This window comes from Prinia subflava, chromosome 10 (assembly GCF_021018805.1).
Source record: "Prinia subflava isolate CZ2003 ecotype Zambia chromosome 10, Cam_Psub_1.2, whole genome shotgun sequence".
Taxonomy (NCBI): domain Eukaryota; kingdom Metazoa; phylum Chordata; class Aves; order Passeriformes; family Cisticolidae; genus Prinia; species Prinia subflava.
The window spans coordinates 16,805,654-16,818,686 of record NC_086256.1 but is presented as its reverse complement, the minus strand read 5'-3'; the positions used below and the strand labels follow the sequence as shown (position 1 = coordinate 16,818,686).

Here is a 13,033-nt window from a genome sequence, read left to right as displayed (position 1 = left end):
AGGAAAAATAAAAAAAAGAAGAAGAAAAAGAAAAAAAAACCAACCAAACAACCCAAAACGATAAACCAAACACATCATCACCTTAGAGAGGAGTTAATTAGTAACAATACAGAAATAACTGTGGGACTTCTCTTTTGTTTACTACCAGCCTCATACAGTAAATTATTCAGCACAGTCTAATGTGATAAATTCCGTTAGGATGGTTGACACAAGAGCTTGAGATAGCGAGTTGCCTTCGGAGAGTGCCAAATTCTCACGAGTAAGTAATGCCTTGGATGCATAAGCAGCAGATTATTGTGAGAAATTCCCATTAAAATACACTCACAAATTTCAGGGGCACAGCATATTCTAGTGGGTTACTCAAGTCCTCCTCAAATTTGCCCTAAATGAGATAATAATTTCATGTTTTATTTCCTTAAACTTTGATATTTTCTAGGTTTTGGTATGCTAGAATAATACTTGCCTGGAAAAAAGAGTAAAATAATATGTAACATTACAGATAGCTTGTTACATCTGTAAGCACAATTTGGTATTACATTAATAGCCCTGAAGTAGAAATCCTTTGTGAAATGTATGAACTGCCAAGGAGTTTCTTAGTTTTTAACTATTGACTGAATTTTTTCCCCTCCTCCTAAAGTCTTGGCTCTCTGGGTTTTCCACAGTCTATGTAAGTAGGATTGAGGGCTTTTGCTGGCAGGTGATAGTATTGTATTGCTAGGTAGTTATGTAGTTTTATTTTAAGGACCTGTTCACAAAAACTCAGCATGGCAGAAATATCTTAAAATAGCACCAGGACTGGAAACAATGCAACTAAAATGTGAACAAACAGTTCTGGAAAGCACACACTTAAAGGGAGTTCTTTGTAGGCCAGGAAAAGCATCTGTATTTGAAAACTGTTCTGCTGACTTGATTTGCTTTTTTATTCCAGGGATATCTGACAGGGTTATTGCTATTGAAGATCTCCAAGTATTTAAACTAGAAGCTTCCCTGTGTTGCTTCAACCATGATTTGCTGCAAAATGCATGGAAGTCTTTCATTTTTCCCTAGATTATTTTAAAATTTCTTTTTACCATCCACTTCACTATCTATCTGTCAGTGTAAATTCAGCTTTCTTTCTGTCATTGAGTAGGAGACATCAAAGTCTTAGACAAAGAAATAAAACAAGGAGATACTACTAAATCAAGGTTTGTCACTATGAAATTAGTGCAAATTTGCAGCCTACCATTGCTGCCCATTAACTTTTGGGTGCAATTGGGAAATGAGGCTGAAGCATCTGCATCATGCTGTGTGGAATAAAGCAGCTTTCTTTTGAAAGAAAGCCCACTGGAATAGCTAATAATTGTTGTAAGCCTGGCCTCTTCTTTATTTGCAGGCTCCCATGCTTGCATAGGCTGTGCCTGTAGTGATTTTTGAGCCTTGCATGATGTGAAGTTCAGTGTGTGCAAAGATTCGTGCAGAGCAGAGACCTTGGGTGCAGTGTTTAGCATAGAAAGGTATTGGCTGGTGAGATGAGTTCATCAGCCACACTTCTCCTTTAGTAGGTTCTGTAAGAAATCAGTCTCAGTGAACAAAAAACTCTCCAGGAAGACATGCTATTACTAAACTTGTTTACCTGGACAGTTTTCCCCTTGTGTATCCTGGGATTTGTGCTAACCGTTGGAGTTCTTTCACCAAGTTCTGAGTTACCTAAAGGCTATTTAAGCATGTTTGCTTCATCTCAGGAGATGTCTGATCTCTCTGGCAGTCAGAGTATATTCCATGTGGTAGACCATGGTTGAGAGGATTTTTAACAAACCAAAAATCATGAATGTTAACAATTTAGTTGATTTGGATTCCTTAAATGTTTTTCTAGCTGTGTTGTTAGATGTAGTTCAAGTTCAGTATGTGTCTCATTAACTTCATTTGAGTAATGAAAAACCCATTCAACCACCAGAAGAAATTCTAGGTTTCTATGCTGTATTTGTAATTAATATGTATCTCTAAGTGAATTATCGTGGTATTTTTAAGATAATTCATGTCAGTATCATGGATGGATAATAATTAAACTAGTCCATTTCATCCCATATAGGTCTTTGGTAGAGATCTACAGTTCTTTTTGTTGGCTAAAAGTATAGCTCTCCTAAGCAAAATCAGTTACTATTGCCATGGTATCCTATAGTCTATTTTCAATAGCTCTGCCTACCACTGAGATAAAGTGAGATGCTTTTGGAAAAGTGGTAACAATTTCTATTGTCAAAAGCATCTTTTGAAACCTTAAATACAATTCACTTAAAAGTAGTAGTTCCTCTCAGAAGGTCAGCAAAACACACAGCAATGACTTTAAGATCTTGTTACACCATTGCAGCTGGATGTTTTTGTTTACCCTGGAGGGAGTAATTTGAAAGTTCTCCAGCCACTTCCTTGTGCAGTCAGGAGAAAAGGTGCTTTTGAAAAGCCTCAGCTCAATTTGCGTGCTCTTCACTCTGCCTTCAGCTTGTGTAAATGCCATAATACTTGCTATCTTTCTCTAAGACGTGGCAGTGATAGGGCTGTTGAGAATCCTTGCCAGTCAGCTTTAAATGGTTCCCAGCCGTTTGAGTAGGGAAATACAAGTGGCAGGCGTGTGCCTGAGGTCCTTCACCTGTGCTGGTCTGATAGGTCACAAGGGCTGGGAGTGGAGGGGACATTTCTGGCCTTTCCTGACTATGTTTTGACACTTCAGTATGCTTTTGGACTTCAGTCCTCACCAAGCCTCTTCTGTGACTCCTTGTACATCCAGTAACTTCACCTCTTCGTGTTGTACATGGGTTTATGAATGAGCCCTTTCAGTGAAGGTTTTTTGTGGCATGGTTCTTTCTGCACAGGCTTCTTGTAATGCTTGGAAGGAGTTGATGCAAAACCTTGATGTACAAAAACACAAAGAATTTGCTCATTTATGAAAACGCCTGTCCATTTTGAACCAGATTTGTATGGATAAATAGCACCCTATTCTGGTTCACAGAAGGGAAACTAAGGTGAAAAGTAAGTCTTTACCAGGTTGTTTTTAATCTTCTGCCTTTCTATGTTAGCTACTAGTGTTTGTCTAAGAGAAGCCTTAGTTTTCTCTGTGAAAAGCAGAGAGGAGAATTTATCTCAGAATTTCTCTGGGCTCCCAGCATGTTTAAATTATCTTGGCAGCAGGATGCCTCCTCTGGCATTATTCCACCAAAAATCTGCTGTCTGGTAGTCTGTTGCAATTCAGTCTGCCTGAAATTGCAGGGAGGATTGTTGAAAGAAGTGTTAAATGTGTGCCACCTGCTCCCATGGTTAGGTGCTGTGAGTATTCACTGTGAAGAAGAAAAAGCTATAGAGAGCAGTGTTCATGGAAAGAACAGAAATTGGTGGGCAAGCCTTCCCAGTTTTTTTTTAAATAATGTATGTGTTCCTTATTTGCATCAGTGTGTCAGGTAAAGAAGCCTGTGAGCTTTGGCTCATATCCAGACCTAAGAGAAAAATCCATAATGCACTGGAGCAAAATGCTGCATTTTGCTGGAGACCCCCTCTCGTGTCGCTCCTTATCCCTCTTTTTTTTTTTTTTTTTTTTGGTCTCTCTCTGCAGAGAGGGTATACTCTGATTCTTTGATCAGTGTAGAGCACATTCCCAGGCTTTTGAAACTTTGCAGCACAACAAAGAGGGCCGGAGTCCCAGGCCTTGGAGAATGAAAGGAAGTCCAAAGTACTTCCCTCCCAGAGTGCTTGTGAAAGAGGACGTGTCTGCTCTGGAGAAGATCCTGCACCTCACTGTTAGCAACGCTGCATCCGTAAGGACTAGTGAGCCAGAGCGGGCCAGCATGAAAGCTGTGCCCCAAGAAGAGAGGAAGACAGAAATTTTCCAGAAAATCCTATAGTAGTTGTATAGTGGTGATGGAGATGTCTTCAGGCAAAACTCATGCCTTTTGTGCTAAGGGGCAACAACAGCTTTTATCCTTTAGGAAGAGAACATCTTGGATGTGCACATTTAATGACCATTAGGAGTAAGCCCTTTAAGATTGAAATTTTACTTTGGCAAATTGATACTTTGGCAACAGAAATATTGAACAACTAAGTGGTCCAGCTTAGCCTGTCTTGATGCATTTGGAATGCTCTTAACTAAATGGGTTCAAAGGCGGTTGCTGAGAAAAAAAATCTAAATTTAAAATGGAAGTTTAAACAGGAGGAAGAATATTGGAGCAGGGCATTTGGGTCCAGCTCCATTTTTTTGGATATAGTTAGAATTCTTACTGGAAAGAGGAAGTAGGAGAAGTGACTTTGTAGGTGTGTCGTTATTTGGTGCACAGAACACTTTGCTCCGTTCCGTGCGGTGTAGAACAATCACATGTTATCTCACAGCATGCTGGGGTTTGCAAATACAGTCTAGAGAGCAAAGCCAAGCCAGCCTGCTGAAAGCAGCACCTGCATTCCAGTGCAGGTCATATGATGGAAGTTATAACCCAGGTAAAATGTTAATCACTAAACTTGGCACAGTTGAAGCTTTTAATCTTTTATTGCAGTTTTCTAGGGAGAGGCAGGTTATGGACAACAGCCCGGAAAAACTGAAGAAGGAGTTAGAGGAGGAACTGCTGCTGAGCAGTGAGGACTTGCGTAGCCATGCCTGGTACCACGGACGAATTCCTCGGCAGGTACGTGGGCTTTGCATTGCCAAGTGGGCTTCGAGCTTTCACAGACAAGCAGAATTTCACTGATGTGCTGTACACATCTCTGATACCTGAAGGAATTTAGTAGGAACACAATGACTCTTTGTATGAAAGCTGTGGTATTTATCACAGCTGGGCATAAAATGAAGCTGAGGAAGGATTCGGGGCAGACCCTGGTGGAAAATAGATACATTTCATAGATTTTTGTGCACTGAATAAATCTGGAATTGGAATTTAGGCTTTGTATGAGAATACTAGGATCATACATTGTTTAGAGAACACTGACATTAATTTGGTTCAGAATTTTTAATGAAAGTTAAAATATTGTTTATTTTCTTTCTTGCGCTTGGAACTTGGGGAAGAGGGGAAAAAAAAACCAAAACAACGCAACAAAATCAATTCAGCCACTTAGCTTTCGATCCGTACAAGCGCAGTTACAGACATGGTAAGGCTGAGGTTGGATCGGGGCTTCCAGGGCCGCTGGAGCTCCCCCTGCGGGCCTCCCTTAGCCCCGGGGCAGGGCCGGCTCTGCTGCCGCACACTCGCGCTGGGCTCTTGGCGGCCTTTTTATCACATGAAAGGAATAACTCGAAACAGAAAAACAAGGTGTCTCTGGCTCTTCCTAGTCAGTAGGATTTACATACAGTCTTCACAAAGAATAAAAAAATTGAAAGCTTCTGTCATGTAAGGGTAACAATGAAAAGGCAAAATCCGGGATTTTATATTAATGGCTTTTAAACTTCAGTGTGACTCTATATTCAGATGCTTTAAACTTAAAATCCTGGGTCACTGCTTGCCCTTCATGCCTTATTTTCTATTAGCAAACTAGAAGAAATACACATGCAAAAGTGGCTTAGCTTCTGGCTGCTGGCTCCTTCCAAGAAGCCCTTTCAGATCTCTGTTGTGGGATGAGCTTTTAATTAAGAATTGGAGACATCATTCTTCTACCACACTTCATGCTTTGCTTTGTATTTGTGGCTTTGCTATCCTCCCAGAGTAGCCAAATTAATTCCTGTGCTTAAAAATATTTTGTTGTAATGTATTGTTTTCTGATTCTGAAAGTAATTTTTTGTATAATTCTTTTTCCTCAAAGGTGGCAGAAGGCCTAGTTCAGAGAGATGGAGATTTTCTGATTAGGGATTCTCTCTCCAGTCCTGGGAACTTTGTTCTTACCTGTCAGTGGAAAAATACCCCTCAGCATTTTAAAATCAACAAAACAGTTCTAAGACTCAATGAAGCCTACTGTCGTGTTCAGTATCAGTTTGAACTGGAAAGTTTTGACACTGTCCCTGGCTTAGTTAGATACTACGTTGGGAATCGCACACCAATATCGAAGCAGAGTGGAGCAATTATTTTCCAGCCTATCAACAGGACTGTGCCTCTCAGGTGTCTAGAAGAAAAATATGGTGTAACTCCAGTCCAACAAAAGGAGCCAAGCACCCCTGAAGGAAAAACAGAAACTGCAAAAAGGCTGAGTCTTGGTTTATCCAGCATGCAATCCCCAGAGCAGAGCATACCCAGAGGAAATCTTTTGAGGTACCTTAATTTTGCTGTCCTTATGGAGGGAAATGGAGTGAGTGTATCAGCTCCTGGTGGAGGTGATGTGAGTTTTCACTCTGACCTGAGATGGAAGACTAGGCATGAGAGTTTGCTGATTTTAGCAAAAGATCACCAAATCCACAAAGTGAGAGCAAACGTCGACTCTGGAAGCACAACAGCACTGCAGTGACTTGGCAAATCTTGACCATCTAAGACAAAGGATTAAAATAACATCTTGCTGCTGCTCCAGAGAAGTCTGTTTTTCCATAGCTGACTCCTGAAATAAAAACTCCAAGTGTGGCATAATGGATCCAAATTTCAGTGTCCAAATCAAATGTTCCATTAGAAAGGAAATACCTTCATAAATGCTGCAGGGTGACACACAGTATAACCCATTTCACTGCCACTTTGACAGCAGTTTATGAATGAATTAAGCTGCCCAAGTGGGAAACTAAAGGTCTTTTCACTGGTTATGATATATTCTGGCAGTTAGATATGTATTTAAAGTGCTGCATATATTGATATGTTTTTGTTTGCATTTTTGTTTATTCTAGAAACAAAGAAAAAAGTGGTAGCCAGCCAGCTAGTTTGGATCATGTTCTGGAGAAGAGATTTCCTTTAAAGGCTCACCAGTCAGAGAGCTATCTGCTAATAGGTATGTTTTGTAATTAGAAGTTTCATGCTTAGAATTGGTGTGTGTCCAGGTGGTCTGTTACTCTTCAGACCAAAGTGAGACTACTGAATGTTCTGAGTACTGTAAATACATTATATTTAATGGCCACTGTGAGCTGTGTTAACACACTGCTTCTCTTCAAGTCACTGGAACAGGATTTTTATTTACAATACACCAGCTAGTTGAGAACCTTAGCACACAACTCAGCAGGCTTCCACACCAAAAAATGAGAGCTGTGGTTGGCACTAATATCTTTTTTGATAGTATTACCTTTCCTCACTTGTGCTTGACAAGAACTGACTTGTTTCGCTCATGTCTTTCTGACAAAACTTTATTAAGTACAAGTGGTGTTTTGTGGAAATTCTGGTAACCGCTTTTTCTCAGGGTAAACTGTGCAGATGAGATAATGTTCCTCACTAGGAGAAAAACACTGCCATGGCTTTTGTACTCAGTTCTGTTCTTCCACCTCTGTCAGTCTCTCTACCCTCCATCCCTTTTGCTTTTTGTTCCTTTTGCTGCTGTCTGGTTCCATGGCCACTGTCATCCTAAGCAAGGCATCCAGGGTGTGACAGCACTTGGATCAGTTGTTGATTGGGGCATTTTATTTCTCAGATTCTTCAAAGGTTTAAGCAATTGTTTCTGTACTAACACACTGGGGTATAGAAACTTGCAATAATGCATCTCTTCCCATGTGGACAAACAAGTATTGACTTCCAAGGCTGCTCATTTTGAATACAGTACTGTTAAAATTCTTCATGCTTATTGTAGGAAGAGTTCTCATGACAAAGAGAATATTAAGTATTTGCCCAGTGAGACTGTAGTTTGATGGAAAGAGTGTGCTCCTGTGTTTTAACAGTGGGATGGACAGACATTTATAAGGCAAGTTTCTGTCCCTCTTTAGTTGAATTGAGTATTCCAGTCCATGGCTGCAGATACTTTTATTTTGGTACTACAACAGCCTGAAGAGTTCTGCTGTGCATTTTGTCACAGCATCCTTTGAGCAGGTCCTGTTATCATACTGCCTAAGGGTGGTGACAGCCTGTGATTTGGAGTTTTTGTTTTATATCTGTAATCAAGCAGTAACACCCACATGATGCAACTGGCCACTTTGCTGTAGATACCAGCAAATGCACTGAGAGCTGCAGATTGGGAATGTCTGACACAGGACTCAATCCCATATTGGATGCCATGGTTTGCATATGCAGCGGGTACAGGATGAGGCATAAATACACAGCAGTATATGGATCCAGCTCTTCAAACTAGCTCTGTTTCACAAAAAGATTAGCATTTCTGAAGTTCATTCCTTCCATACCTTAGTTCAGGTTCAGGCATGACTTTGGGAAGTTTTGCTTTCATCTCAAACATGTCGTTCTCAGAAATGACTCATCTTTCACGTGATGCAGCTGGAAGTGGCTGTTTTTATAGCCTAGATCAGGTTACAAAGATACCTCCTATTCCCAGCCATGGAGGCCATCCAGCTCTGACAGGATAGCCTATGTATGCAGCAGGGACTGGAAGTATTGTCAGCATTACCACAGAGTAATACTATGGTGCAGCTGTTCCATGTATTTGGGATTTTGGGAGGATCAGCAAGTGAATGGAATTTACTGGCTAGGTCATTCCTCAAAATACACAATTTTGCCAGCAAATAGTTGACATGATCTGACAATATTATCCTTAGGAAACAGCATTAAGAGATGCAGTCTGGCACAGGAATTGTATGTATTTTGGCCTTCTAAAACATTGGTTTTCCCTGCAGGTTCAAGACATCCATCTCGATTACCTGAAGCAGATGCAAACTCCTGTCCAAGCTCACCTGCATTTAGAACAGGCAGTGAACCATCTCTAAGCCCCACAGTTGTTCAGAAAGTTACCTTAGAATCACAGCTAGGGGAAGCTCTTAGAGGATCAGACAGTCAGCTCTGTCCAAAGCCTCCACCTAAACCCAGCAAAGCCCCCCTGATGAAGCCCCCAGATTCTCCTTTGGCATCCCACAGCTCTGAAGGACACTATTGTGAACTGAACCCTGCCAGACATCCTCCAGCAGCAAAGCAACACTTGTGTCAGAAAAACAGCTATGTGGAACATCTGACACAAAAGGAGAGGGCAACATTCAGGAACTCTGAAACAAGCTATTTGATCCTTGATGATGATCCTACAATGAACCATGCAGACCCTTTAGAAGCCTCAACTCACATGGCTGAAGAAGACAGCATCTTTTCTGCACCTGTTTATGAGACAGAGTCTAGTTTTAAACCAAATGATTTTGAATCCAAACTACTTCCTCCTGAAAACAAGCCGTTGGAAACATCCATGTTAAGAAAAGTTAAAGAGCTTTTCACCAACAATAACCCAAAAACTATTGCACAGCATATTCTTAGAATGGACTGCAAGGTAAAAGAAATATAATGCATTTTCTTTTATATTGTGCCAGATTAGACTTTTTAAAGAACTGTTTTGAAAAGAATAATGGGTAGATTTGCAAATATTGTAATGCTTGTATTGCTTGCAGGAATTTTTAGGGTGTTTGTTTTCCATTTGAAGAATAAGAATGTTCACAAACTCTTTGGACTAAAGGTCTCTCATCATGCTTGACTTTAGACTCAGATTCTCAATATGTCTTTTAAGTCTCCTCTCAGTTGCTGCATAGCCGTGATTCAGCCTTTCTCCTGCCTGGGAGGAAGAGCTGTCTGCTGTGAAGCACTGTGGGGAGAACTGCTCACACAGGAAATAGCTCCTTAGGGCAAAGAGCAGGCAGACATTACCTGACTGCCACATGGCCATTATATACAATGCTCAATGGATTGAAATATATTTAAACTTTGAAAACCAGCTGCTCTTCTAATCTTTGTCTGAGTTCCTCTCTGAGAGCTGGAAAGGTGGTGTGGGAAAATAGCTATCAGGACTTGTGCTCTTCTCTCGTGTGAGAGAACTGTGCTACTGGAATTGCTTAGAAAGATGTAAAAAACACAGAGAACTATTTTTCACATTGTAGCCTTCGGTCAGCTGCCAGGACTTGGAGATCAGCTAATGGATCAGAAAGACTGGAGAATCACCTCATAATGAGGTGATGACTTTGTGTAATGAAAGAAATGTAACTGCAGTTAAATCTGCATGACTTCACTGGCATGACTGAGTGCTGTACCTGCTGCAGAGCAGCTACAGGAACCAAATGGTGTGATGGGTATCTAACCTCCCAAACTTTGTTGGGCTTTGGTGGTTTTAGTCTTGTTAAGAAGAGTTTGAGAAGCGAAGCACACGGTTACTTACTGGGCAACTCCACTGCAGACAGGAAGGGAAGTGCTGATGCTCCAGAATTACATCAGCAGCACTCTGCTGGTGCTGCTGCACTGATGGACACCAAAGGTCTGAGGAGGGGGCAGTGTTGAGTCCTGCCAACAGCAAACACAGCTTTTTCTTTCCTCAGTAACACTGTTAGCTGCTGCTAAGTGAGGCTTGATGCAGACAAGTGACTCAGAAAAACTCAGCTCCATAACTGCTCACTCTTCTCAGAAATGGTAGACTGTTTTTTTACTATGATTCCAAGAGTTTTAACAGTATTCTCTAACATTAGTTCCGGAATTCACTTTTTTCTTCCTTCCTTCAACTTATTAACTAGATTATCTTTAATATATGGTTAAAGAGCATGTTGCTTGAAGGCATGGGATATGCATGCCTTAGAGAACTAGTGAGTTTATATGTATGTATGTATGTATACAATATTCAATTAGCTCATTATTAGACTCCTTATTTTAAATACTGTAAACTTTGCAATGAAGCTAGGGCACCAGCTAGCCTGCTGGAATTAATTAAGAGTCACTGGAGGGCTTTGCAGAAACAGATTTTTGAATTTTGGAACAGGAGCAGTAACTAGCTGGGACAGGTAAAGTCTGTTTGATGTTCCCCTCCAAGTGCTGAGCCAATGCCTGTCATTTCCTGTCAGCTTGTTACATAGACTGCGCTGATAAGAACTGCATGATGCAATGGGATTGGCCTGTGAATTGGGCCAGAATGAAAGCTTTGTACTGAGATCCCAGGCTAAAGTTCAGATGTCCTGTGTAGTTCAGTTTGCCTTTTAAATAATGACAGCTCGAATAAAGAATCACCCATATGTTCAGTGATGAGGTGAGTGTTTGCCACTTGCATACCTGTGATGGAACAGCAATCAGTGTCTCCTGGGGCTTCATATCACTCCTGCTTCTGTAGAAGTGAAACAGGTTTTTCTGCAGTGCTGTTTTGTACTGGTGAGGCTTGTTGTGCAGCTCAGATTGCTTTCATCATTTCATAGCCAAAAAAGCCTGCTGATGGGTATATCAGAAAATTGCAGGCAGATTGGTTTGTAAATATGTCAACATACAGGCCTTGAACCAGCAGATAATCTTACACCATCATATTCATGTGGTTTGGCTTGTTATTAGCAATTATAATTGTTATTGAGATAATCAGTAGCTAATACAATCTGTTTAAAAAAGCAAAGACAAATTGGTGAGGGTGTCAGCTTTCACACACTGATTTCATTAGGTACTCAACACTGTGTCCTCCTTAGCTCTTTTTCTAACTCATCTTTACAAACTTTTATGAAGCTAAGTCATCTTTAGGACCCTGTGGTGTAACCAAAAACGTTCTGAGTTTTTTTCTGAGTTTTTTTCTGAGTTTTTTTCTGAGTTTTTTTCTGAGTTTTTTTAGAAAGGAAAAAGACAAAAGTAACCTTAAGGCAAAGAGCAGAGCCTCTCTGACAAGGATCAGGCTGAGAGCACACTACATTTCCTGGAACCTGCATAGTAATCCCTTTCTGGAAGCAGAGGATGGGGTTTGATAAAGCATTTTGGTCACACCTATTATGTTTTCTGGTGGCTGTATAATTTTAAAAGAATATCTGCTTGACTTTTTGGTGTAAGGCACTGAACATGCATAGGTTTAAGTTTTCTTTGATGCCTGTATTATAATGTTACATGCTGTGCATTTAGCTATGTATGCCCTGCACTTACCTGGAGAACTTCTCTGTGGCTAGAGGTTTGGGATTTTTTTGAAAAATGTTAGTTTCAAAATTTATGCAGAGTTTTTTGCACTTGACAGGTGGCAAGGATAATAGAAGTTTCTGAAGAGATGAGGAGGAATATGGGAGGGAACTCTGGTCTTGAACTGATCACTTTGCCTTACGGACATCAGCTGCGCCTTGACCTGATTGAGAGGTAAATGTTCCTGTTCCTCATTGCCAGGGCAGATGGCCAAAGCTCAAAGCATGGCTGCACTGTCCTCATTTCCTTCAGAAATGCTCTCCTATGTGTTCCCTGAATTCACATGTACAGATTATTTACTGAGCTGCTATGAGAATTCATTTTGAATAGGAAATGATTCTGTTAGGTTGAAGACAACTGTCACATGTAGTACAGGGAGAGGGGAAAGGTGTTGAAAGCAGGGTCCTTGGAACAGCTGAATGCCATCAGCTCTCCTTTCCAAGCTCACAGGAGACCTGTAATCTATCTGAGCATGTGTGTGTGTGCAGGAGGCTGAATGGTAGTATCCTTCTACACGTGGGAAGAGCCCAGAGGATCTAATAAAGCAAAAAATTAGCAGCATCTTTCTGAAAAACCTCTGCACAAGTTGAGGGGGAACACTTAGGGTGTTCTGATCTACATTTTCTGCTTCGTATTTCAGTAGCTTGTTGAGATATTGGGATTGGGGTCACAGGATGTGAATATGGAGGACAAAGGGAATTGTCCCAGAACTGTTCATTCATTCATTGTTTGAACAGAATTTTGTATAGTTAGTGGTATCTCAGGAGAATTTATTAAAACATTAATTAAAAGCCTGTGTGTATTTACTCCATATGTCATTACTGGTTTTGGTGCAAAGATGTTGGCAAGGCTAAGTTTGGCTGGGCATGCAAAGATAAAACTACACCTTTGAATTGCTCTTTGAACACATGTGAATGTAATAATTTGTAATTGGTCGCATGAATTGTTTCACTTACAGGCACAATACCATGGCAATAGGAATAGCCGTTGATATCTTGGGCTGCACAGGAAGTGTGGAAGATCGAGCAGCAACATTAAACAGGATCATCCAAGTGGCTGTGGAGTTGAAGGAGTCACTAGGGGATTTATATGGATTTTCTGCTATTATGAAAGCACTGGAAATGCCACAGGTATTCTTTTTATGTTCCGAA

The 13,033-nt window shown here is 40.7% G+C and overlaps 1 protein-coding gene across 4 annotated transcripts in view; it reads left to right on the top strand.

The window, feature by feature from the left end:
• Positions 1–13,033, top strand: part of BCAR3 (BCAR3 adaptor protein, NSP family member) — a 67,667-nt gene that overhangs the window by 51,919 nt on the left and 2,715 nt on the right. For all 4 annotated transcript variants that reach the window (XM_063407520.1, XM_063407522.1, XM_063407521.1 and 1 more), the window contains 6 exons: positions 4,509–4,637; positions 5,746–6,188; positions 6,746–6,846; positions 8,624–9,258; positions 11,941–12,056; positions 12,841–13,012. In XM_063407520.1, the coding sequence (XP_063263590.1) occupies positions 4,509–4,637; positions 5,746–6,188; positions 6,746–6,846; positions 8,624–9,258; positions 11,941–12,056; positions 12,841–13,012 (1,596 nt within the window). The remainder of the gene's footprint in view (positions 1–4,508; positions 4,638–5,745; positions 6,189–6,745; positions 6,847–8,623; positions 9,259–11,940; positions 12,057–12,840; positions 13,013–13,033) is intronic.